Below are 27,046 nucleotides of genomic sequence, written 5' to 3' on the forward strand. Positions count from 1 at the left end.
TATTATACTGGACGTAGTTTATAATATTTAATTATTTCGACAGTGTAAGGTTACCGTTTTAGTCGTAAGTAAGGATAGTCCGCGTTTTGGGCGGAACCTCCTCCTAGTGGTCCGGTTATTAGCTTAGTACGTTAACGCGACCGTTCTCGTTATTTTTTTAATAGATAATAATAAGGTTAAATCTTAATAAGAATTTAAACTATTATATTTATTATTTATTTAATTTTTTAATAATAATAAACGGTATAGGGTTTTTTTAATCGGTATAAATTCTAATTAGTTTTATTATTTTATTAAAATAATGTTTTTATTTTTTATAAGTTTTAATAATAATTATTAATTTTTTATTATAAATTTAATAATTAAGCTCTAGTTTATTAAGTTTTTTTTAAAAAGAATACGATCGTATATAATTTTCCGTTATTATTTCGTTAATTAAATTATTTTTTAATTATATAGTTCGATACGTCGGTTTTAATTTTAAAAGGTTTAAATAAGTTTATTACGCGAAGTATTAGTTCGTTAAGGATTTATTTTTTAATATTATAAAAGGCTTTATTTTTTATTTTATTTATTAAAATAGTTCGTCTTTTTTTATTAAGTTCGTTAAGGGTATCGTTATTTTATTAAATTCGGGGATAAAAATCTAGTAATAATTAGCTAATCTTAAGAAGGATCTGATTTCCGTAACGCTTATAGGCGTGGGCTATTTTTTAATTACTAAAATTTTCGAAAGTTTTATTTAAATTTCGCTTAAAAATATTACGTATTTTATAAAGGTGATGGATTATTGGTAGAATTCGTTCTTTTTTAAGTTAATTAATAAATTAGCGTTTTATAGTTTTTAAAGTATTAGTTTTACGTGTTTTCAATATTACTCGTTATTTTTAAAATAAATAAGGATACTATTAAAGTATATTATAATAAACTTGTTAAGGTATTTTCGTAAAATATAATTAATTATAAATTAAAAATTAGTTAATATATTAATTAAGTTAAACGGTATAGCTTAATATTCGAAATAGTAGTACTTAGTTCGAAACGCGGTTTTTTATTCTTTTCTTTTTTTAATTCGGATTAAATTATATACGTTAAAGAGATCGAGTATTATAAAGATTTTAACGTTTAATAGCTTGTTTTATAAATCGCCGATTAAAGGTAAGGGGTACCGGTTTTTAATAGTAATTTCGTTAAGCTTTCAGTAATCGATATATATTCGCTACTTAGGTTTCTTATCCTTGTTCTTTTTTGGAACGAAGAGGATAGGGAAGCCCGTTGGCGATATGGATGGTTATATAACTCTTTTTTCGAGATTTTTTATAATATATTTTTTTAGGGCTTATTTGTACTTTTAGTTAAGTTTATATATAGGTATAAATAGGGGTTCCTTTTTATTTTTAAGGGGTATTTTATAATTTTATTATGTATAAAACGGTAAGCCTATTTTTAGTTTTTTATTAAAAAGAGTTTCGAATTACTAGTACTTTTTTAATATAATTATTATAATATTTAGTTTAAGCTTTTTAATAATAATATATATTTTAAAGATTTTAAGTTTATTAAAGGGTTATTTCTTAAACCGCTATTTATTAATTAAATCTTTTTTTAATATATTTTATTAAAATTAGCCTATTTTTTAATTAATTTTAGAATTATTTACCCGTAATTAAGGTATTTTTAAAATTATATTATATTTTATAACGTCCGTAATATTATACGTGATTTATTTATAACGTTTTTCGATATTAATTAAAAGGTTCGCGACTTTTTTCCGTATTTTATTATTATTATAAGTTATAAATCCTTTATTAACGGTTTTAAATTAATATAAGGCGTTTTTTTCTTATTATTCGAGTTTAAAGTAATTAATAATTCATAATAAAATATAGTTTTTTTACGTTCCGTTATTAAATAGCGCTTTAATATAAACTTTTTTTATATTTATTATTAATATAATATATTTATAAATAACTCGATTATCCGTTATTTAATATAAGGACCTATTTTAGTCCGCCTATTATTATTTTTTTATAATAAGCGTCGTTCGTTTTTTAAACGCTACTCTTATAAGTAATTAATAATTTCTTACGATCGATCCTCGTATTATTATTATTATTCCCCCTCGTTTTTTATAAAGCGTTTCTTAATATATTAATAAGGGTATTTTTATACTTTTTTTTATACGAAGTACTATTCTTAATACTTAAGATCCGGGTTTTTCGAGTAATTTAAAAGTTTATTAAGTTCGCGGTAATTTATAAATTTTTTATAAATTTTTTAATATATTAAAGGGTTTTTTTTATTAAATATATATTTTAAAAGCGTTAGGCGCTTTCCTTTAAACGTTTATAAGCTCGCGATTTTTTTTAAACGTATTTAAGGTATTAATCCTCGAAATACTCCTTTTAATCTCGTTTTTTTAAGTAATATTATTATAGTTATTATAAATCTTTTTATATTAATAGGTATACGCGTTATTTATTAAGGATTAACGTTCGGATTTTTTTAATAATATAGTCCGGGTATAGTTACGTAATAAATCGTTTATTAATTTTTTAGGGAAATTATTTATATTTAAGTTTTTCCGCGAAATATTTTATATAAATATTATATACGTATAAAATTTATAAGAGCGTAAAGTGTCTTTCGTACGTAAAAGAAATTTATAAGTTATTCTTTACGGCGTAATTACCGTAAATCTTTTAATTAAACCCGGCCGTAATAAATATTTAGCGTAAATATTTCGAGTCGGGGTAAGGAATATTAGAGATAACTAATTATTTATTAGTTTTTAAGTTTTTAAACTTAACCATCTCGTATATTAATTCGTTTATTAATATATTTATTAAGCGTTTATAATTTATAAGTTATTCTAATTAGTTCGTAATATTATTTATTAAATTATTATTTCCGTTATAAAGTATAGATCGTTCTTTTCGTATTATTACAATATTTCGGCTATAGTCCTTCTTACTTTCCGGGGCTTTAAAGAATTATCCAGTACCTTCCTTATCCGCTAAGTAAAAGGTATACCTATCGTCGTAATAAACTATTTAAAACAAGCTGCCGTACTTAATAATAACGCTATTATTTTTAATAACTATTATAAGGGTATTTTTTATTTTAATAATATTAATTTATTATCCGTTTAAAACTCGTCGGAAATTTTTTTTTAATATTTAATATTTTCAAACATAATATCTTAATTTTTAATAATTATAATAAATACCGTATAACTTCTTATCCTATTTATTATATTTAATAGCGTCGAGGTTTATAAATTTATTATAATAGCCGTACGTTATAATATTTTTAGGTAATATATAATTATATTAACGTAATCGCCTTATATTAATTTAAGTTTAATTAGGTCAGGTCGTAATACTTCGGACGCGTTTTAATTAAAGAATCGATTATTAAAGAGTTCTTTATAAAGATTTCGACGCGTATCGCGCGTAATTTATTATTATAACTAGACTTAACCATGTGGCTAAGAGACCTCGCTAACTAGAATAGAACTACAATACCCCGGTTAGGCTACGACACTACGATGTGCGACCGTACCGCTAGCGATATTAATATAAACTTATTTATATTTTAAAAATAAAGCACGCCCCGGTATAAAGTTTTACGAGTAATAGAAAAAAAAATTAATAATAACGATCACGTAATAAGGAGCGGGTGGATCACGACGTTCTTAGCGAGCTAGGAGCCACGGGATCACGACGCTTTAAGCGAGCTAAGAGCCACGAGATCACGACGCTTTAAGCGAGCTATTAAAACGGATTATTAATTAACGCGGTAATCTAACGGATTAATAAAGTAAGAGATTAAATATATAACGATAAATATTCTTTATATATTTTATATAAATACTTTTTATTTTAATAATTAATTTAATTATTAATCTTAATTTATTAATAAAGTAAATAATTTTAACGAAACTATTATAAATATTTTTAAATTTATATACTTTAATTACTTTTATTTTTATAACTATTATATATTATATTAATAAGAGCGGATTTTTATTATATATTTAAATACTTTTTCGTATTATTAATATAAACTTTAATACGTCTTACTAAGTTTTATTTAAAACTTAAATAACGTTCGTTATATTTTAATTACTTTTATTTTTACGAGTTATTATTTAAACCTTTAAATAATAGCTTTATAAGAACTATATTTATACCTAGCTTTAATAATATTATTTAATAAAAGAAGACCCTTATTACTACTTTTAACACCTCTTAATAAAACCCCGCTATAGATATTAATAACGATAATAACGATAACGAACTTACTTATTAAGCGTTTATTAAGCGAATTAAAAAACTCGAGTAAAAGAGTATTAATTACTAATATTATTATACCCGGCTTAAAAAAGAGTATAACGAGCTCCGAATTAAAGGCACTTTAAAATAAATACCTTATAATATTAATAAATTACGTGAAAAAATACGTTTTTTTTATATAGTTATTAATATTATTTAAACTTTTATTATATTAAAAAACGGTATAAAGATTAATACGCTAATACTTTTTAATAAAATAAGTGGAAACCTCCGAAACTTTTTTATTTAAATTAAAACTTATTAATAATTTTATAAAAAAACGTTGTAAAATATTATTTAACGAGTTATTTACGCCGCCACGTTTTTTAAAAATAAAGTACTCGCTTAATTTAAACCTTATTTAAATAAATTTATAAAAAATAACTAATAAATTAAACTATACCGCATAAAAGTATAGCGTATTTTCAAAAGTTACGACGGCTTTAAATAAGCCTTTAGGTCATTTTTTTTAAACCCCGACAAAAAACGATAAGCAGAGAAGGAACTCGAAACCTTTAAATAAAAAAGATTAGCCGCTTTTTATATAACTAAGTTCTAATGTATTATAGCTCGACTAAATTATACCGAAGCTATGAAAATTATAATATATTATTAAAAATTAAAAGAAAACGTTAAAAATAAACTTAACCGGCTTAACGCTTTTAATGATTTGTTTTTATATATAAAATTTATTATTAAGATCGATATTTATATATATAAATAACGCCGTAAAAAATAAAGCGGACTTTAATAATAAATTAATCGAACTTAAACTAATATAAAGCGATTATATTAATATAATTATATACCGTTTAAAAATATTACGGCGTATAATTATTATAATAAACTTATAAATTTTAATATTATTAAATATAATAAACAAAATAAAAAATAACGCATTATTTATTATACTTATTAAAAATAAAGATATTACGTTTAAAAATATTAAATATTAAAGAATAAGTTTTAATAAGTTTTAAAAAAATAATAAATTAATATTATTAAAATAAAAAACACTTTTATAATAATTATTAAAAATAATAATATTATTATTAAATACGGCAGTTTATTTTAAATAGCTTATTACGATAATAAGTATACTTCCTACTTAGCGGATAAGGAAGGTACCGGATAGTTCTTTAAAGTTCTAAAAAATAAAGAGGGCTATAGCCGAAGCGTCGTAATAATATAAAGGGAATAACCCCTTCTTTATAACGAAAATAGTAATTTAATAAATAATATTATAAGCTAATTAAAGTAATTAATAAGCTATAAGCGCTTAATAAGTATATTAATAAACGAGTTAATAAATAAGATCGTTAAATTTAAAGATTTAAAGACCGACGGATAGCTAGTTATCCTTAGTATTCTTTACCCCGAATCGAAATATTTACGCCAAGTACTTACTACGGCCGGTTTTAATTAAAGGATTTATAATAATTACGTAATAAGGGATAACTTACGGATTTCTTTTATATACGAAAAATACTTTATATTTTTATAGATTTTATATATATACAACGTTTATATAAAACACCTCGCGAAGAAATTTAAGTACGAGTAATTTCTTTAAAGAATTAATAAACGATTTATTATATAACTATACCCGGATTATATTATTAAAAAAACCTAAATATTAATCCCTAACGAATAACGCGTATATTTATTAATATAAAAAGACCTACGATAGTTATAATAATATTACTTAAAAAAACGAGATTAAAAGGAGTGTTTTAAAGACTAATACTTTAAATACGCTTAGGAAAAATCGCGAGCTTATAGAGGTTTAAAAGAGAGCGCCTAACGCTTTTAAAATATATAAATATATATTTAATAAGAAAACCTTTTTAATATATTAAAAAATTTATAAAGTATTTATAAATTATCGCGAACTTAACAAACTTTTAAACTATTAAAAAAACCCGAATCTTAAATACGGGGGATAATATTTCGTATAGAGAAAAGTATAAAAACACTTTTACCGGCATATTAAAAAACGCCTTATAAAGAACGGAAAGAACGATAATAATAATATAAAGATCGATCGTAAGGAATTATTAATTACCTATAGGCGCAGCGTTCGGAAAATAGACGCCGCTTATTATAAAAAAACGATAATTAACGGACTAAAACAGGTCCTTATATTAAATAACGGATAATCGAGCTATTTATAAATATATCGTATTAATAATAAACGTAAAAAAAGTTTATATTAAAGCGCTACTCGATAGCGGAACATAAAGAAACTATATTTTATTATAAATCGTTAATTACCTTAAATTCGAATAATAAGAGAAAAACGCCTTATATTAACTTAAAACTATCAATAAAAGATTTATAACTTATAATAATAAAAAAGCACGGAAAGAAATCGCGAACCTTCTCGTTAATATCGGAAAACGTTATAAACGAATTACGTATAATATCACAGACGTTGCAGGATACGATATAATTTTAAAAATATCTTAATTATAAGTAAATAATTTTAAAATTAATTAAAAAATAAATTAACTTTAATAAAATATATTAAAAAAAGGTTTAATTAATAAATAACGGTTTAAGAAGTAATCTTTTAATAAACTTAAAATCTTAAAAGTATATATTATTATTAAAAAGCTTAAGCTGAACGTTATAACGATTATATTAAAGGAGTATCGGTAATTCGAAGCCTTTTTTAATAAAAAATTAAAAATAAGCTTACCGATTTATACACGGTAAGATTATAAAATACCTTTTAAAAATAAAAAAGAACCCTTATTTATATTTATATATAAACTTAATAAAGAATACAAATAAGCCTTAAAAAAGTATATTACAGAAAACCTAGAAAAAGAGTTATACGACCATTTATATTATTAGCAGGCTTCCCTATCCTCTTCGTTCTAAAACAAAGCAAGGACGGGAAACTTAAATAATATATATATATTAATTATCGAAAGCTTAACGAAATTATTATTAAAAACCGGTACCCCTTACCTCTAATTAACGACCTACGAAATAAATTATTATACGTTAAAATTTTTATAATACTCGACTTCTTTAATATATATAATTTAATTCGAATTAAAAAAGGAAAAAAATAAAAAACCGCGTTTCGAATTAAATACGATTATTTTAAATATTAAATTACACCGTTTAATTTAATTAATATATTAATTAGTTTTTAATTTATAATTAATTATACTTTATAAGAATACTTCGATAAGTTTATTATAATATATTTTAACGATATCCTTATTTATTTTAAAAATAATAAATAATACCGAGAACACGTAAAACTAATACTTTAAAAGTTATAAAACGTTAACCTATTAATTAACTTAAAAAAGAACGAATTTTACCAACAGTCCGTTACCTTTATAAGATACGTAATATCCTTAGGCGAAATCCGAATAAAACCTTCGAAAATTTTAATAGTTAAAAAGTAGTCTACGCCTATAAGCGCTACGGAAATTAAATCCTTTTTAAAACTAATTAATTATTATTAAATTTTTATCCCCGGATTTAATAAAATAGTAATACCTTTAATAAACTTAATAAAAAGGACGAATTATTTCGATAAATAGAGAAAAAAAGTAGAGCTTTTTATGATATTAAAAAGCGAATTCTTAACGAACTAGTACTTCGCGTAACAGATTCGTTTAAACCTTTTAAAATCGAGACCGATATATTAGACTATACGATTAGAAAATAATTAAGCTAATAAAACGACGACGGAAAATCACACCTTATTGTATTTTTTTTAAAAAAACTTAACGAATTAAAACTTAATTATTAAATTTATAATAAAAAATTAATAATTATTATTAAAGTTTATAAAGAATAAAGATATTATTTTAACGAAATAATAAAACTAATTAAAATCTATACCGATTATAAAAACTTTATAACGTTTACTATTATTAAAAAATTAAATAAATAATAAATACGATAGTTTAAATTCTTATTAAGATTTAACCTTATTATTATTTATCGAAAGGGTAACGAGAACGGTCGCGTTAATGTATTAAGCCGACGATTAGATTATTAAAAAGAGGTTCCGTTCGAAACGCGAACTATCCTCACTTATAATTAAAACGGCAACCTCGCGCCGTTAAAATAATTAAACGTTATAAACTATGTTTAATATAATAATAAATAAGTTATTAAGTTTCGATAATTTAATTAAACTCCTGGTTTTACGAACTACTTTAAAAATCATTTCGAAAATTACGACGGTCTTACCTTTTACCGGAATAAGATCTATATTTCCGAGCGATATTACGAAGACTTTATTAAGGAATTCTATAAGTACCTTATATATAGATACTGAGAAATATTTAAAACCTAAAAATAAATTACTAGGTAATTCGATTATAAAAACTTTAAACTAATCGTGGCTAAAGTAATTAACGAATATAACTTTTATAGTAAAGCTAAGGCCGCTCGACACCGACTATACAAAGAATTACAGCCGATTTTACTATTAAATAAAGCATAAAAAACTATTACACTTAACTTCGTTATTAAACTACCCCTATTAAAAAAAACCCTTAATTAAAGTTAGTTACGATAGTATTTTAATAATTACGAATAAACTTACGAAATATACCTACTTCTTACCGTATAAAAAGTTTAGTAATACTAATAACCTAATATATATATTTCTTCGAATAATTATTAATTAACACGAGTTACTCGAAACGATTATTTCTAATAAAGATAAGTTATTTACCGTTAAATTTTAAAAATTACTTATAATATAACTCGGCGTTAAATATAAGTTATTTACAGCTTACCACCTTTAAATAAATAAATAAACCAAGTAAATAAATTAAACTTTAAAATAATACTTACGTTATTATATTAATTATAAATAAAATAATTAAATATAACTATTACTAATAGCTTAATTCGTTTATAATAATATAAATAACGAAATTATACGTATATTACTATTTCGAATAAATTACGGATATAATTTAGAAATTACTAAAAAAACCCTTAAAAAAAGAACTAACGCTAATCGCGACCATCTAAGTCGAGAAATTAAAGGAACTCTAGATTACGTTATAATAAAACCTTACCTTCTTTTAATAGCGAATTAAAAAGTACGCCGACTAAACTAAATTAAAAAGACTAACCTTAAAAAAAGGGTTATTTAAAATCGTAAAAGTTATTTTAAAAACTAATTACCGATTATTACTACTTAAAATAATACAAATACACCTTATATTTTATATCTTATTATTTAAGCCGGCGGTTAAAAAAACCTTAATCGATATATAACTAAAAGTCGAAGTAGATTAACACGAGTACGAAATAGAAAAGATTATTAAAAAAAGGAAAAACGGATAAAAATAAGAATACCTCGTTAATTAAAAAAGATACTTATTAAAAAACAATACTTAAAAACCTAAAAAACACCTAGCGAACGCTGCGAAAGAACTCTAGAAATTTAAAAGGAAACCCCTTTCGTTAAGATTAACGGACCGAAACCTGGAAAATCGGCTAGGCCTAGGGCAGACCAGTCCACGTTATTTAGAACCCCTATACATTAAAGGTTATTTACTAAATAAATTTTATAACCTTTTAATATAAAAAGAGTTTTATCCTCTTAGTTAAGCTCCTATATACCGCGTTCGAACAAATCGGCACCCCGCTCTTTCACCTTCCGACGAATCTTTCGAATCCGGGAAAGGCGACCCGCAGCCTTAGTAAGCTAAGATTAGAGTTTCGTTAATTCGGAATAACGCGATAATAACCGCTCGCTTGCCTCCTCTTTATTATTATTTAACTTATATTGTTATATAAAAACCCTCTTTAAAAAAAACGCTATAAGGAGCCCGTTATAAGGATAACCTCGACTTACGCACTTTTTATACTTAAAAGAACGATCTAAAATCTTATAACCTTTTTTATTTTTAAAATAATAAGAATAAAGTATATCGGCGGTATAATTATTAAAAGAAATATAATTATATAAAAAAAAGCGTTCGCAAGTCTTCCAGGGCTTTTTAATACGACTATTTATAATAAATATATATTATAATAAAAGCGATAAGAGGGAAAGAAAATACTTACTATAAAAAACCGATATAACGGGTAAATAAAAATACTTATACAGCGTAGCGCTTTAAAAATAAAATAATTAAAAAAAGAGGATAGTATTACGACCCGACTTAATTATATAACTAAAAAACCCCGCCGACCGGAATAGAATTATAATACCCCGGTTAAGCTACGACATTATAATATATAACCGTACCGCTAGCGATATTAATACGAACTCACTTATACTTTAAAAATAAAACACGCCCCGGTATAAAATATTATAAGCGGTAAAAAAAAACCGATAATAATAATCACGTAACACGGAGCGGGTAGATTACAACGCTTTTAATAAGCTAGGAGCCACGAGATCACGACGCTTTAAACGAGCTAGGAGTTATAGGATTATAACGCTCTAAGCGAGCTATTAAAACGGATTATTAATTAACGCGGTAATTTAACGAATTAATAAAGAAAAAGATTAAATATATAACGATAAATATTCCCTATATATTTTATATAAATACTTTTTACTTTAATACTTAATTTAAATATTAATTTTAATTTATTAATAAAATAAATAGTTTTAATAAAACTATTACGAATACTTTTAAATCTATATACTTTAATTACCTTCGTTTTTATAAGCTATTACTTATTATATTAATAAAAACTAGCTTTTATCGCACGTTTAAATACTTTTTTATATTATTAATATAAACCTTAGTACGTCTTTACTAGGTTTTTTTTAAAACTTAAATAGCGTTCGTTATATATTTACTATAATATATCTTAATATTTATAAAAAGCTTATAATCGAGTATAATAATACCTAGATAATTCGATTAATTAAATCTAAAATAGCTCGACTTATTATAAAGCTACGATATATAGATATTTATAATTACTAACTCCGGGAAACCTACTCTCGAAGATATATAGACGTCTCTTAAACCTTAACTAAACGGCTTATCGCAGACGGTCTTATAAAAGCACTTCCTCTTTAACGGTATAAAGACTTTATCTAAATATATAATTTAATCGATATAAAAAACAAGCTTTAAAGTACTCTTATATATTTATTTTAAATCTAATAAACTTAATTAAAAAATTAACTTTATTAAAGGGGTATATGAAATTTTAAGGACTTACACGATCACGTAATCACTACTAGGGCACATCCCTACCAGAGAACTCTCTAGAAGCACTATACGCGTAATACCTATTCGAGAACATTCTCTCACTACGTATATATAGACCACCTTTAAAAACCTATATAACTTTATTTAATTATTCTTTTCTTAATTAAGAATTAGCGCTAATATATAAGTTAACACACTGTCCTCCTTTTATTTTATAATAGTAATAAATCTTATACTAATATAAGTTAGCGGATATGTTTTCTTTAAAAATAAAGAAGCTTATAAGTCGTAACTACTCCTTTACTAGTCTATTCTCTAAATAAAGGCGTATTAACAGACTCTAGCGAAAGCGCCAGCTAGTCCTAATCAAGCGATATTAAGCATAGGTCGCCGTATTCGAGTTCACTATCCACACTAACGAGAAATTTATAAATTTTATAATTCCTTATAATTCCGACGTAAGAAATTTATTAAAAGAACTAAACGAATTAATCGAAGAATTTAATAATATAGCGTAAATTATAAAGGCGTAAAAAGGGGTTCTTAAAGCCTTTATAACTAACGTAAAGCAAGTCTCGATCTTTCGAACTTATTTCGAGGTAGTACCTAATGTATCTATATATTACTTTAAATAGAATATAAAACCCCGAGGCCCCTTAACGAAGAGTAACGAGCTACATAACGAGCTGCGTAAGAAGCCAGGCTCTACAGTTTCAGGAGTCATGCCGACGAATCCATTGCAAGACTCCTAGCCCGGATCGAAAACTCATACGTTGATGCTTGCCGTAAGCCGCTAACCCTTCGGCCCCCAGCGCTCCATCCCCATCACCAATTGCCAGTTTACCACAGTTCAATCTTTGACTCCTGTTACTTATCCCTCCAAGTACGTTAGCGTTCGTTTCTAGAAGGAGGATATTAAATATAAAGTTCTTACACCGTATTTCCATATTATCTATATCGTATACGCTGAGATAAAAAAGAATAAAGTTAGTTAGTAGCTTCTCTTAATAAGGCGATTCGTTTTTAAGTTAAAGATATAGCTTACCTGTAATAAGCATTTAGAAAAGGGCTCCCTAGAATAAGAGCGTCTTCCGGGATCGGCCCCCCTCCCTCTATAAATCCTGACGTGGGGAAAATATTAAAGGTGCAGTGATCCCCTCCCTTTGGGTTCATCACTCGGTAGGCGTACTGAAACGCCGTCACGGTAAAGCTCTGGCCAGCCAGCTCGAAAACGAGGTCGGGCAAGTGTCTCCTCGCCGCGCAGTCGATTATACATAAGAGCCCCATACCGCATTGCTTCCCCGCCCATTCCGGGATGGACCGGTGAATTCTCGCCACCAGGAGCCGGGGCAGGCCGATGATCCACTGGGTTGAGAAGTCGGCAATGGTCGAGGCGTTGAAGCGGTAGTCGATGGGCTGCGTCCGGTTCGCCCAGCGGACCGACTGCGCCGCAACGGCCCAGACCCGGTCGTCGTCCCGCGCGAGGGGCAGGGCGGCGAACTTGGCGTCCCGGTACTTGTCCGCGACGCCGCCGAACGTCATCGCCCCCGCCGTCGGGCCCACGTCGCCGTTGCTGCCGTCGTAGTCGAAGCTCCCTCGGGCGGCGCGCGGCACCTCGATAGCGAAGACGTTGTCGTCCAGCACGCCATCCCGTACCATGCGGGGCCAGGGCGAGGGCAGGTACGACGCCGTGGGCTCGGCGGGCGTGTTCCACCGTGGGCTGAGGCCGAGGACGCCGTCGTAGTTGAGCCAGAGGTGTAGCAGGGACGCGGGCTGGGCGTGCTCGACGGCCACGAACGGCTGGCGCTCGACGCGGAGCCCGCCGCCGCCGATGTGGAAAGTGTCCAGCGCCGCCGGGCCCGAGAAGACGACGAGGTTCTGATTCATGTAGTACCAGCCCAGGTCGCTGGGCTCGGCGGTCGAGGATTCGTTGGCGCGGTAGCGGAACATCTCGAAGCCCGGGGGAGCAGTATTGCGTGCTCAGCGAGGCGTTGGGCACGAACAAGGTGTCCCAGATGAGATCCACGTAGAGGCGGAAGGGTTGCGGCGGGTTGCCCAGCGCCGCGACGGTGGCCAGACCGAACGGGCCAGGGATGTACTGTAAAATTATAATTGAGCCATAGATGGTTAAGACGGCATGGTTCCGTTGTGGGACAAGGAGAAGGAGTATTTTCATACCCACATGTCGGCATCTTTAGCTGAAGGCGAGTTACCAGAAAGGACAAGCTGCTCAGCGCGAGTATTGAGTTGGCGACCGCCAGAGTCCTGATCAACATGCCATATTGGGCTGGTATAAATTCCGCCTTCAGACAATGCTCCGAAGAACGATAAGAGGCAAAGCAGTAATACCAACATAGTCGGGGTAATAAATTGGCTGAAAGTGGTTGTAGGTTAGCAAAAGCGAGATTATGTGTGTTAGTTCTGCAGAGATGTTGGTTCTACAGAGATGTTGGTTCTGCAAAGATGTTGGTTTTGGAGAGATGTTGGTTCTGCAGAGATGTTGGTTCTGCAGAGGCAATACTTTTGTAATTACATAGAGGGGACGATGTGACGTAATCATGCGCCTTGTCGGGGAATCCAGGACGTAGGGGTGCTCGGTACGACCTGCATGCAAAGCCTAATCTAGATGTTCCGCCGAGTCGTCTTCCAAGGGCACGGAAACACAGAATTTGGAAGGACTAACCGACCCGAGAACGCTGAGGGGACGATCTACTTATGAAGGGACGCTCCGAGACTTGGCAATGAGGATTGATTCGCCTTCTCGTTAACTATCCTAGGCCATACGTATGCTCTTGCCTAACGAGGCAGCCACACCTTGTTGATCCATTCGGTAAGTAATTAATAACAGCCGGTTGAGAACAATGCTGCCAGTTTTCCGAGAAGTATTACCATGCATCGAGGGACAAAAGGGGAACTGAACACCGCGTTTAAGATTTGACTCTATGTCTCTCCGCGGCACGGGGTCTGGTTATATGATATCTCGAATCCTTCTTTAGGGCTAATATGGGGCTAGACAGCAGACTTCCACTCATGGAATCCGATACCTAGTCACATGTATTAAGAGGAACGAAAGCGCCGCTGGTTATCTTGCATGCTTGAACACTCGAGGCTGCCCATCTTCCGCCCCCATCGTCCGATATGGTATTCCTACCATATCTTTTCAGACATCGGGGAAGCCAGAAAGGGAAGGAGGAGGAGCTGTACAGCTACCAGGAATACAGCTCGCCGCTGAGTTGCATATCTCGAGAGATTGACCAAGGAGTTGAAGGAACGTACTGTTGGCCCTCTCCTAAATTATCGGGCGATAACGCCGTCCATCCGCAATATCCTCGCCTACATTAGTGCTTTATTGGTGATCTAATAACCTGATTTATATTTAGGGATATTACTCCTAACGGAAGGTCCGGCCCTAAATTACGATACTCTAATAAAGAAAATTGTTAAAAGAAACGATACGTATATAACGAATAAATATATAAGGGGCTAGATAGTTTTTAAAATCTATCGAGTTAAATTATAATACTATAGCAAGAGCGCGACCTCTTCAACGCCCGTTATAAAAATGCATCTCGAGCCTATTCCGAAGCCCTACTGGGCCTTTATTACCTGGCTTGTGTTATTATGGTCATTTAGCCTTGTATCAGCTTGGCCAGTCCACTTGGATAGTAAGGAGCTCATATATTATAATGTGTCTCTTCTTGAGGTACTCGCGTCCCCAGAGGTGGCCTCCGCCAACCATATATTCACAAGGCAACAAGAAACTCTTATACCGGCCATACACATGCCGGAGCTTCGGATCCTGCCCCTTGGAGCATCCATCACCAGAGGAGAGAAGTCCAGCACCATGAACGGGTAAGTTGCTCCATTTTCTAAAGTATCCTAAACAAATTCCCATTCGGTAGAGATCACAACTAATAAAGCGGCACGTAGTTACCGTAAACCGCTACGAGATCAACTTCGTTTTAATGGGTTGAATTTAAACATGGTGGGCAGCAAAGCTGACGGGTCTATGAAAGATAACGTATGAAGCATTTCCTTAAACTCGAGGGAGGCAGCTAACAAGCGATGGCAGAATCATGAAGGGACAGGAGGAGATCTCGTCGCCCAAGTTCATCAGCGATCCAAGAACTCGTACGCCTACAAGCCAAACGTGGTGCTCATTAACGCTGGTACCAACGATTGCAACCAACAGGGGAATACCATCGGCCAGATTGGCAGCAGGATGGAAGCCATGATCAATGACCTCTGGGGGCCCCCGACATGCAAGATACTGTAATCATCCTCTCCAGCGTGCTGCTAACCATCAATACAGTGTGCCAGCCTCAGCGGGCCGGGGTTAATGGGCAGTACGCTGCTCTGGTGGACAAACTCCAGAATGCGGGTCGACCGATCATCTGGAAAGACCTGAGCTGGATGAAGCTCGAAGACGGAATCGGCCCTGATGGCGTGCACCCTGACGACCACGGCTACGCCATGATGGCACGCATGTGGTACTTCGCTATTCACGAGGCTTGGTTCCAAGGACTGATCAAAGACCCTGTGCCTTGGGACGAGGGCAGCGGCGACGGCTAGGGGGGCGACACCTCGTATTGGCCGAGCCCCGGGTCTGGAACCAATGCAGGCAGCTTGACACAGAAGGGCTCGGGCCAAGGCGATGGCATTTACATGCATTCCTCTGTCGAGCAAGGCATCATCTGGGAGCAGGACAGCGGCTGGGATCGCGACCAGTGGATGTTTGCACGGCTGTGGTCATCGGCACAGGACGATCTGCTTGGATGGTTCAGGGAGACAGACGACAGCCCCATCACGTATGTAGTGTGGAAGAACACGTTCGGTAGCGGGCCGGTAGGTTAGTACTTCACCAAGCTCGGCGACATGCCTACGCCATTCTACTGCATCCCCGGGGCGTTCGCTGGGTGGACTTGAATAGTAAGTTTCCAGCACTGCGTTTCCGACACATGGCTGACTCTTAGAACTGTACAGGCGACGGCCGCGATGACTTCTGCTGCATTTACGGCAATAGAGATCTTTATTGTTCTATCAACAATGGAGACGGTACGAATGACAAGTGGCCGTCCTTCACGTCCCATAGCATGATCAAGCAAAACGAAGGTTGGCCGCAGGCCAATGTCCGCCTTGCAGATATCGATGGCGATGGACGTACGGACTATTGCGTCCTCAAGGACAACGGCAGCATAGATTGCTGGCGCAACGGCGGAACTAGTGAGTAAACTTTCTACTCCTTCAAGTTTCTTTATGTTATTCTTTTCGTATTTTGAAAGTATTATAACCTACTAACCTTGGTCAAATCTGACAGAGGACAAGCCGGAGTTCTGGTAACCTCTCGGGACACGGTTCACTAGGAAAGGCTTTGATGATCTCAGGTAATTACGAATGGCAATAAAAACTCACTAATCGGACAAGAGCTAATTAACCATATTATACTAGGGGTGTAAGATTCGAGAACGTTAACGGAGATGTTCGTATAATTCTCGAACTATAATCAAGTATTAATAATAATGCAGAGCTAATACGGGTGATTTTAAGGTCGGGACGACTGGCTCTGGGTCGCAGATGATGGTCGGATTACGACTTGGACTAACTCGCGAAGCTGTGCCCAGGGGCGTGATGGCGACGGTCTCAATATCGCCTGGCGCTAGGGACATAATAAAGACTAACCTAATGAAGGATGGACTCACGGCGGCATGGGAGGATTTGCGAGCAGTGAGTATCCCCAAATCATCCCTTGCCAAAAGCTAACTCGGCATTAGCTGGTCTGCGAAATCGCATTCATTTCGCCCGGATCATGGGCGGCTTCTCCCTACAAACCTCGATTGGTATGAGGCCCTTGCTTAACTACGTCTTTATGGAACATGAACGCCTCGATAACGGGTAGCATCGTTTCCGGATGCGGTTATGGTACAATACCGGGAGCGGCGCAACCAAACTTGAAGGTGAGTCGGAAGCCCTTCGATGGGAGGGTGTTATCCCCGTATCGCTTGCGTCTTGATTAACCAGCTATCGTTCTTCTTAGCCGACGGTAATAAGTACGGTAACATGCTCGGCCACCTAGATAGCGCGATGGATTATGTGTGGACACTATCTGGCGGTCGAATGACCCTTTATCCGAACCTAGGTAAAAAGAGTATCTCGGGAGACGAGTCCTTTTAGGGAGAGAGCAGTATTATATTCGAGCCGGGATCTGCGTATAACTTGGACCGGAAAACCCTCCACCTGGCTGACTGGGATGGCGACGGCCGTAACGACATCATCTTTGTGGATGGCAATTCGCTCAATACGGTGGCCCATGTCTGGCTCAACCGGTGAGTAATCATCGCCAGGCTGCTTGGTTCTTTCCTTTGTCAGTCTCGCGATGCCACAATTAATTACTGACACATCGGTTCAGTTAGCAGGGTAGTAGTTGGGATTGGGAGCATCTTGATAATCCGAACTCGGCTCTGCGATGTAACAACGGGGACGGGCCCGGAATTCACGACATCTCTATGCGCTTTACTGACTTGGATGGGAACGGGTACGACGACTATCTTTGTATGGACAAGGATGGACGAACCACAGCCTTTCTCCACGGCCCACAGGGGTGGGTAAACTATGGTCAAGTCAAGGTGACCGAGGGTGCCGACCGCGCCAACATACGATGGGAAGACGTCAACGGGGACGGCCGCGCCGACATGATCTGGATCGACAAGTTCGACGGCCATGGCACCGTGTAGTACAACAACGACGAGTTCCCCGGCGGCGCCGACCCGGGTTCGGGGTCTACGTTTCACTGGCTCCCGTAAGGCACACTCTTCGACGGGCACACAGCCGGCACCTGCGTTTACTACCCCGACCTGGATGGAGACGGAAGGGCCGACTACTATTCGATTCTCGGGACGTGGACCAACCAGGCCGAGACATGGTTTAATCGATGCGGAGGAGGCAGTCTCAGCGAGGATGTCCAGGGCGACGATGGCCCCATTAGCGACCCTGTCCTGCCCAAAGTCGCGTCCAACTTTCGTAAGTCATCCGCTACTACTGCTTTTGCATCTATAATGAGTATCTTTATCCTGACCAAAATGGACCAGACTGGTTCGATTGGGGTCGTCCCAATTTCGTCAGCCTCGGCGACTCGTACGCGGCGGGCATTGGAGCCAAAGCCGGGACAGATGAAACAGACATCATTAACGAGTACGACTCAACGGGCAAGTATTACAAGTTTAGAGGAGCATACGCCCAGTATCTAGCAAGAGGCGACAAAGTGGGCTCAACGCTGCATCACGTTGCCTGCACGGGGGCCATCGTCGACCAGTTCTACAACGCCAACTCCGAGACCGAGCAACTACTACAGTAGAAAACCGAGACGGTCGCACTCAAGGTGTGGTCTGTTGGCTGGGGCACCTTCTCTTTTACAGGCAACGATGTCGGGTTCTCCGACATTGCGATATGGTGCCTCTACTCGAACGGGCAGGATCAGTGCGACAAGAGGATCGCCAAGGCCGAAGCGATCATGGATGATCCCGCCTTTGCGCAAAGGCTGAAGAACACCTTATGGAGGGCCGGCCGCATGATCGACGAGAAAGGCGCAGCGAATTGTGTCCCCAACGAAAGCACGGAGAGTTGCCAAACGAAAGTCTGGCATGACATGGAGCTGTTTGTGACAGGGGTAAGAAGCCCCTTAAGCCCGCTAATATTTCTGAAAAGCGCTGACAGGGATAACCACAGTACGAGAAATTCTTCAATACCGAGACAGACAGGTGCAGAATCCGAGGCATACCTGCAATTGGTGATGCGATCAATTTCGATTTGAATGGTAAAAAGGGCAAGGCGCATCGTGCGCGCCTGAATGCCTTGGTCGAAAGGCTCAACGGCATCATTAAAGACTCGGTCGCATGGGTCCAAGAGCAGAGCAGCTATCCGAGAGATAGGGACAACCCCGACGTCCCTGACACGCAGAAGAGGTCCCAGTCCTACACAGTAAGTCGGGCCGAAGTTTGGAGCTTTCCGATAACCAAACCCCTCCCAGTAAACTCCAGCTAACTCACTCTTCTTCCACAGTACATCGACTCCGACGCCCTGTTCGAGGGCAACCGTCACTGCGAGCCGGGCGACCCGCTGGGGCGCTGGTCGCAGGGCTGGTTCCTGGAGATTTGCGGCCCGGACCGCCCGCGGGCCGAGCCCGGGAAAGACGACGATGGCGACGACGACGACGACCCCGAACACGAGGGGGGCTACTGCACGCCGGGCGGCGATCTGGGCTTCGACCCGGCCGACTTGGACGAGACCCACGAGCTCGTAGCGTTTTACGAGACCTGCAACCCCGGCATGGGAAGCTACCGAGGCGCGCTGTGCTAATTCATGCACCAAGACCCCTATACCACGACGGTAGTTCCGCGAGCCTTTATGAAGGGACTGTATCCCAAGTCCGCGGGGCACTTGGCCCAGGCCAATACCATCTGGGCCAAGATCCAGGAGTATGCCGGGCCCCGGCCTTAATGATGCGATTGGTGCCCTCGGTCTTTTGGCTGTCTAAGCTGGGTATTATAGGCCTCCATGCTTACATTTAACCCATCGGTTTTATTTCTTACTATAAGCTTTCCCCTTATATTTTTCTTTTCTTTTCGTCGTTCCAGGCCGAGTTATTTTTAACTTGGAATCGAATCGTACTTAAAGCGAGTTTTATTTACTTTCACTAGCTATATTATCTCATTATTATAAATATATATGTCACAATTCCAGTGCGACCGTTGGTTCGAGAGCAAAATGTACTGTATTGAACTAAGGATAAGCAATTCTCAGGCGAGACATATTCGCGTACTAACGTTGGAGACCCACCTTCGGCGCCCCCCTGCTTCGGAGCCCCTCTCAGCCAGTTCGTTCAAATCAACCCCTTCAATTTAACATCGCCTATCTAGCTCGTCCGTACTGCAATAACTATACAAGAGCCAGCCTTATTAATTTCACTATCGCTCTCTTTATCAGAAGCAATTTCAATTTCTCCAATGGCCATTTGCGTACGCTGTATATCTTCGATTGTAGCGAACCTCGAATTCGGGCTCAAATCCACCTACCTCCATTTCCTCGGCTTTACAGCCTCCAGTTGAGCCTGGAGTGCTTTAACCTGCCTCTTTAGAACGGCTACTTGTACGTCCTTCTTATCGAATACTTTCCGGACCTTCCGGAATAGTTGCCGTTATATAACTATATTCTTTTCTAATAGGTTAGTAAGCCGGACTTATTCCTTAAATTCAACCGATTTCCTTAAGGTCGATTAAATAATATCCGAACCACGAATTGTATTCCGGGGCGTAAAGAAGGCCCTACTGGACCCTTCAGGCTCCGTAAGAGCCGGATCAGATATCGTATGGAGGGTATTTCCGACTAGAAGCGGGCTATTACAACCCGACCTAACCATGCGGCCAAAAGACCCCACTCGTCGGAGCGGGCTTATAATGCCCCGACCAGGCTACGACACCACAGCCTGCGACCGCACCGCCAGCTACACCAACATGAACTCACCTATGCTCCAGAGACGAGGCGTACCCAAGAATAGGGCACTACAGGCGGCGACGGGAAGATAACCATGGCGACGGTGGTCACGTGACGAGGAGCGACAGGAGCGCAGCGCTCCCCGTGAGCCAGGAGCTACGGGATCACGACGCTCCAAGTGAGCCCACTGGAATGGATCACCAACCAACACGGTGATCCAACGGATCAGTGAAGGAGGGATTGGCTATATAACGATAGACGCTTCCCTATATATTTCCTATAGACACTCTCTACTTCAGTGATCAATTTAAGCATCAATCTTACCCATTGGTGAGGCAAACCGCCTTGACGACCCTTGTGAATACTTGATTGCATCATTGAGCCTACGATTCGACCCACGGTTATTGCCCACTGCATTGCAGAGCCGAGTTCTGCAATACGTCCAGATACGCACTCACTCGCTAGTATAAACCCAGTACGTCTACTTGGTTTCCCCGGAAACTTGGTTCGTTACACGAGCTTAATAGTAGTTTTGCTATACTTACCGGCTAATGTCAGACGTGTGGATGCTTGTATTGGTTGAAGTTGTACGTCTCTAGTCTGGCCTGGTTGTTCCAGTACTAATCTGCACCTGTGGGGCTAGATCGGCTAATTATCGGCAAGTCAGGACAATGTACCAGTACTTCCATCTGACAGCTAAAGGCCGGCTGCCCTCTAGCTACTTCGGATATTCTGGCTTAAAATTATTTCCGAACGGGCCTTTTAATAATATTAAAGGAAGTATCGCTTATCGATTACCGTTAAATTCGAGAACTGGTTTATATTTTCGAGTACCTTTTAGTACGCCGTCTTTAAAGGGTTATAAGACGTAGGATATATAAAAGGGTAAAAGAAAAAGACGAATACGATAAAAGAAGTATAGATATATAAAATCGGTCGTTATATAGCTTCCGTAGCCGTTTACAACGAGTAGACGGTATTCTAAAGGGTCTTCTAAGGCGGTATTTAGGCTAAAGATTTTTTCGAGCTATTCGACGGCCGTTTTATCCGTTATTTATCTATTTTCCGTCGCGGTAAATTATTAATCTTTAAAAGGGCTTAAATTAAAAGGGAACTATTATTATTAAACGGTTTTACCTTTAAAAATAATTAACGGAGGGATCGTATGCTTTAAAGCTAATATATATTCGATAAAGAAAGTCTAAGCTTTTAAAGTAAGCTATTTTTTTCGAATAGACCGGTTTTTAAAACTTTCGAGTATTAGACCGTTCGATTCGATATCTTCGAAAACCCCTACTTTATTTATATTATAACGATTAATTAACTTAATTTCCCGGATATTAAGTTATTCGAGCCGTTAAAAGCAGGACTGAATTATTTTAACGAAAGCGCTATTAATACGTCTTAAATTAATAGCTCGAACCTTTAAAACCTTTATAATAAAATTCCTTCGTATAAAGGCTTAGAATTATTTCTTCTCGAATAAATTAAAGTCTCTTTAAGCTCGAAGGATATACTCGACGAATTCTCGTACTTAAGCGTGCGTTAAAAGAAGCCTTAAAGCCTATTAAGCGATAATCTATAATTTTTAAATAGGCTTTAGTACATACGTACAAGTAGGTTCAATAGGTACTAAATTGCTGTTATTCTTGTTCATATCTATCTCCAATGCTAGCTGCGAGGGGCATCGTATGCCCCTCTTGTTGAAACAGAAAAGGGGTTCGTGCGCGCAGGCACGTGGCACCCCTTTTGGAGTAATATGGAAAACCTCAGTTCCTGCTGTTCCAACATAAAGAATTCTAGGAGGGAAAAACAGGGCAAGTTCATTAGAAGAAGGTTTTTATAAGCATCCATCTTCCGCTCCATGGAGCTACATTCGGAGCTTCTACTGCGTGTAGGACTACCCCTGACTCCATTTTCCGCCCAAGTCTGAAAGCAGTGCTTTGTTCGTATCCATATCTGCCCAAGTGGTTAATGGCTCCTGGTATACTGTGGCAGTTCACTTTCAGGAGCTCCGTTGTCGCAATGGATAAACCGGAGGGACCTGAGCAGGAGTGAGCAATGCCAAGGCTATCCAAGCCGAATCTGAGCCGACCTGAGCGAAGCCTGAGCAAAAGCGGCGAGGATTCATGTAATCACTAGCGTCCAGATTGACGTGGGATAACAGAAGCAAGGGTCTCGCCGAGCCGGCCCAGGACTTCCTGGTTGAACAAACTCCGCAACCCTTCGTTTGAGGATTGGAGATTTGTTCTATCTCTCAGGAGCTGTTGATTTCTGGAGTCTGACTGTTCGATATGACCGGCTTGTCGCTTGATTGTATCCTCTAACTGTTGAATCTGAAGAGCTTGACGCTGGTTCCTCTTGCCTAGCTCCCCGAGCTTACCGGCCAGCTGGTTGATTTCATCATCTTTGACCTGGACTTGTAAACGAAGTTTGGTGTTCTGTTCATCTTGGTCATCAAGATCTGCAGTTTTCTGCTCGATTGAACAGTTTTCTCCCCCAACTGCATATCGAGTTGGCCAATTAGATCCTTGTATCGTGAACATTGCTCCTTCACTAAGGCCTTCGACCTCTTCTCTACCAAAGCCTCCAGGTTACTATCAGACGAACCGGTGTTGTCCTTCTTGAGCTCCCGGATCTCTTCTCGCAGCTGCTGGATAGTTCTGGCTTGATTTGCGCTTATGGCTTGCTGGAGGTGAGGGGGCAGCTGAGTTTTCTGAAGTTCGTTCGGCAAGCTCTGCTGACCGGCAACCTCCTGTTGGCTTGGCTGGATCTGCTTGAATGCTTCTATCTTCCCATCAACATCTGTACTGGGCCGATTCCGCTTCTGGGGAACCGTGGTGTATCGTCCACGGAACGCAGTTGGCAAACCAGCGGCCGAAGAGGTGTTGACCACGATTCTCCATTGTCTTTGCTGTCGAATGGTAGCCAGGACGATGGTATGGGAGCTTGGTCGAGGGGATGGTGGGAAGGCTGGGTTTGATAACCTTTGATGACTTCAATGTACAAAGAGAAGAAAAGTAACCAGATTCTTTGGATGTTTCCTTATAATTCCGATAAAATACCTCAAGGAAGCTGATCGGAGTTTTGAGTGTTGTGAACAGAACAGAATTCACTCGTAAGCAAATTACTAAGCAAAAAGAGCCAGCCTTTACCTAGATTGAATTTGTTTACTAGGAAATTGAATACAAGATCAGATAAGGAGCCGAAGGCCTGAAATGCTGCCCCCCCTCTCTAGATCAGTAATGTATAAACAGGATAATTGAAATCCCCCTTATCTAGGTCGATATCTATAGGATCACTTCACATTGGTTACACAATATGATTATTATAACCAGAAGAAATAGACACCATTTTCCTGCGACTAAAGGTAGATACAGATGAACCTTTCTGTCTTAAGCTACCAATAGAAGGACTTGATTAAATACATACTTATCTATACGGGCGATCCTCTCCTGCTTGCTACATTATTTGTTAGTGTATCTGATGCTGACTCTTCGTCCCAGGCCACTTTGTAGACATAGCCAAACCCCACGCTTTTAATATGGTGACTGGGCTAGGTGGCATGATTAACAATAGCAACTGTATCTTCGAGTCACCAGAGGAGGCCCAGGTCAAGGGTGACTCACCAAAGTAACGGAGTAACATAACATTTTGTTTATCCTTGATATGATGCTATTGTGGAAGAGAGGTGAACAGCGGACGTGGTAAGTCAAGCCCAAAGTTGAGTGAGCGTGGTTGAGTCTGAGATCAAGCTAAAAGGTCAAGCCAGATAACCTCTTATGATACAACGTACAGCAGTGAGGGATCAAGAGGGAAGTAAATAATTAAAACAATTCAGGTTTTGCCACTTTAGGCCCTACTTCTTGTGCTCGAGGCATGAAAACCAGCTGCCTCTGACAGGTCTCTCAAGCTCTATTGAGTCAATAGGGAGGGACCTTGCAGTAAGTAAGCCAGTTTTGTTACATTCAATACATAAGCCCTTGCTGTATTCAATACCAAAATAAAAATTGAAAACAACCACCTGGGCACCTTGGATTTATGGATTGAAAACAAAAAAAACGGTTACCAGACCTAACCCAAGTCACTTGCCATTCCTTTGGTCAAATACCACATGTCATCGTGATCGCCAACTTTCGATGACAATGCCGAAACACAAGTCTCGACGCTCTGTTAAAGGCATCTCGGCCGCTGGTATGCCTGCTGCATCCAGTGGATCAGAGCCCGTCATACCCCAGAAGCGAAAACGCCCCGATGACAATTCCGACGCGGATGAGCATTTTCCACACGACCTTGACAAATGCAGAAAGGACGTCATCGCATCGCTCGAAAGCAACGAATTCGACAATCGAGTGAGCAAGCTAGGCAGCAAACGCCTTCGACAGTCATGGAAGGGAATAAAGACTGGAATAAGCGAGCTTGACGATCTTGCAAATGAATCATTCATCCAGATCCAAGATTGCCAAGAGGAGATTGCTATTCAGAAGACCCTTCCGAGTGAGCTTCGAAAATCTCAGCTGCCTCATCACCTCGAGCAGACTGCCAATGCGGATAATGTCACGATCATCCAGCAGTTGCAAGAGGAGAATGCAAAGCTCAAATCCGACCAGACTTCCATTGGCCAAAAGAAGAACAAGCGTGTCAGAGATCTGGAGGAGCAGTTATTGGCGAAGGACGCTCTGCACCAAAATAAAGTTGCAGAACTGGGCGAGCGACACGAGCAAAACACCAAGACCATCCATCAGCTGCGAGGGGAGATTACAAAAATTAAGTCCGACCCGCCTACCATTGATCGACAGAGAGAGAAGCGTATCAGCGATCTGGAAGAGCAGTTGGTGGCGAAGAGCACTCAGCTGGAAGGCAAGGTTGCAGAACTTGATGAGCAACATGACCAAAACACGGAGTACCAGCCCCAAATCGAGGTTCAGGAAGAAGAGATCGCTGAGCAAGCTAACGAAAACCAGCGCCAGGCTCTTCTGATTCAGCATTCAGAGAGCACAATCAAGCGGCAAGCGGAAGAGCTTGAGCAGGCAAATGCCACGATTCAACAGTTCGTCCATGACAACGCAATTGTCCAAACTTTGAGGGGAGCGCTGGGGGCATTGCTCAACCGCCAGTAGAGCGCAATTGTGAGATGATCGAGATCTATGAGATCCAAAATCATCATGGATCATGTGATAACATGTAGGACTTGGGGCTCTTGGGAGTCATATTCTTAGAGTTGAATTCCAGGTTGGCTGGGGTACACCTGCACCGCTCAGCAACCAGGAAGAGCAGCAAAGCAAACATGGCGTGTAATAATAGGGATCGGTTTATAGATGATGAATATGAACAAGAGCAATCACTTGCACCCAGAGCCCATTTGGGGCACGTAGAGCGTAATTGTCGACGTGTTCAAGTTTATATTTATGGAGGGTTATGCCTGGCTTGTTTTTTTCATCTCCCTTATTTCCTATGCTCGAACTTCGTGACACTGAAGCCAGCAAACTCATCCTGAACCGGGCAAAAAGAAAAAAGAATAATAATAAAAAGGAGTGATGCCTCTAGAAAGCAGAATCACTGGAGATATTTGGGGCGGTGCGTTGTGTGGTTAATACGTTGCCCAATGCCGAGACTAAATTCAGATTCGAACTCAGGTCGTCTGTCTGATATCAATGATCCAAATACCCCGTTGCTTTGACCTCAATATAATGCCTAGGTCCGCCATCCGACACAAATGATATCACGGGAATTTCTCTGTTATTTGGACTTATGACTACCTGCACGTGTACAGGTAGGTAGGTACCTACGTACCTAATAAACTGAGGTGCTTGTGCACAGGTACCAAGTACAACCCTTGCCTCGTACTTTGTCACTAGATGGGCTTCCATAACTGCGGCAATGATCGAACCAAATGTTCGTCACTCCGTTGCTTTAGTATGGCACCCTTGAACTGGGCCTCCTTTGGTCCCTTGAAGATGAAGCCGCTGTTATCAATCATGCCACCTAGCCTAGTCACGTTCTCGATGGAAGCATCTCGCGAATACCTCCCATATAAGAGGTTATCTCCCA

At 37.8% G+C, this 27,046-nt stretch overlaps 7 protein-coding genes across 7 annotated transcripts; 5 read left to right on the forward strand and 2 right to left on the reverse strand.

Moving 5' to 3' along the window:
* Positions 1 to 12,550: 12,550 nt before the first annotated feature.
* On the reverse strand, positions 12,551 to 13,459 carry PG994_011824 (uncharacterized protein; the record flags this gene model as incomplete). Its single annotated transcript, XM_066863233.1, has 1 exon — positions 12,551 to 13,459. The coding sequence occupies one exon, from the start codon at positions 13,457 to 13,459 to the stop codon at positions 12,551 to 12,553; it is 909 nt and encodes a 302-aa protein (XP_066712343.1).
* A 2,126-nt stretch (positions 13,460 to 15,585) lies between these two features.
* On the forward strand, positions 15,586 to 17,269 carry PG994_011825 (uncharacterized protein; the record flags this gene model as incomplete). Its single annotated transcript, XM_066863234.1, has 6 exons — positions 15,586 to 15,640; positions 15,822 to 15,999; positions 16,135 to 16,358; positions 16,493 to 16,732; positions 16,967 to 16,988; positions 17,035 to 17,269. The coding sequence occupies 6 exons, from the start codon at positions 15,586 to 15,588 to the stop codon at positions 17,267 to 17,269; spliced, it is 954 nt and encodes a 317-aa protein (XP_066712344.1).
* Positions 17,270 to 17,382: 113 nt separating this feature from the next.
* Positions 17,383 to 17,836, forward strand: PG994_011826 (carbohydrate esterase family 3; the record flags this gene model as incomplete). Its single annotated transcript, XM_066863235.1, has 3 exons — positions 17,383 to 17,463; positions 17,528 to 17,670; positions 17,692 to 17,836. The coding sequence occupies 3 exons, from the start codon at positions 17,383 to 17,385 to the stop codon at positions 17,834 to 17,836; spliced, it is 369 nt and encodes a 122-aa protein (XP_066712345.1).
* Positions 17,837 to 18,012: 176 nt separating this feature from the next.
* Positions 18,013 to 18,240, forward strand: PG994_011827 (esterase; the record flags this gene model as incomplete). Its single annotated transcript, XM_066863236.1, has 1 exon — positions 18,013 to 18,240. The coding sequence occupies one exon, from the start codon at positions 18,013 to 18,015 to the stop codon at positions 18,238 to 18,240; it is 228 nt and encodes a 75-aa protein (XP_066712346.1).
* A 776-nt stretch (positions 18,241 to 19,016) lies between these two features.
* Positions 19,017 to 19,861, forward strand: PG994_011828 (uncharacterized protein; the record flags this gene model as incomplete). Its single annotated transcript, XM_066863237.1, has 3 exons — positions 19,017 to 19,172; positions 19,232 to 19,483; positions 19,565 to 19,861. 3 exons carry the CDS (start codon positions 19,017 to 19,019, stop codon positions 19,859 to 19,861), a joined length of 705 nt encoding a protein of 234 aa, XP_066712347.1.
* A 3,272-nt stretch (positions 19,862 to 23,133) lies between these two features.
* On the reverse strand, positions 23,134 to 24,562 carry PG994_011829 (uncharacterized protein; the record flags this gene model as incomplete). The annotated part of the gene is made up of 4 exons (XM_066863238.1): positions 23,134 to 23,414; positions 23,606 to 23,982; positions 24,428 to 24,457; positions 24,516 to 24,562. 4 exons carry the CDS (start codon positions 24,560 to 24,562, stop codon positions 23,134 to 23,136), a joined length of 735 nt encoding a protein of 244 aa, XP_066712348.1.
* A 578-nt stretch (positions 24,563 to 25,140) lies between these two features.
* Positions 25,141 to 26,115, forward strand: PG994_011830 (uncharacterized protein; the record flags this gene model as incomplete). Its single annotated transcript, XM_066863239.1, has 1 exon — positions 25,141 to 26,115. One exon carries the CDS (start codon positions 25,141 to 25,143, stop codon positions 26,113 to 26,115), a length of 975 nt encoding a protein of 324 aa, XP_066712349.1.
* Positions 26,116 to 27,046: the final 931 nt, after the last annotated feature.

This window comes from Apiospora phragmitis, assembly GCF_038363925.1.
Source record: "Apiospora phragmitis strain CBS 135458 chromosome Unknown utg000010l:1.0-9815664.0:1.0-9183399.0, whole genome shotgun sequence".
NCBI classification, from domain to species: domain Eukaryota; kingdom Fungi; phylum Ascomycota; class Sordariomycetes; order Amphisphaeriales; family Apiosporaceae; genus Apiospora; species Apiospora phragmitis.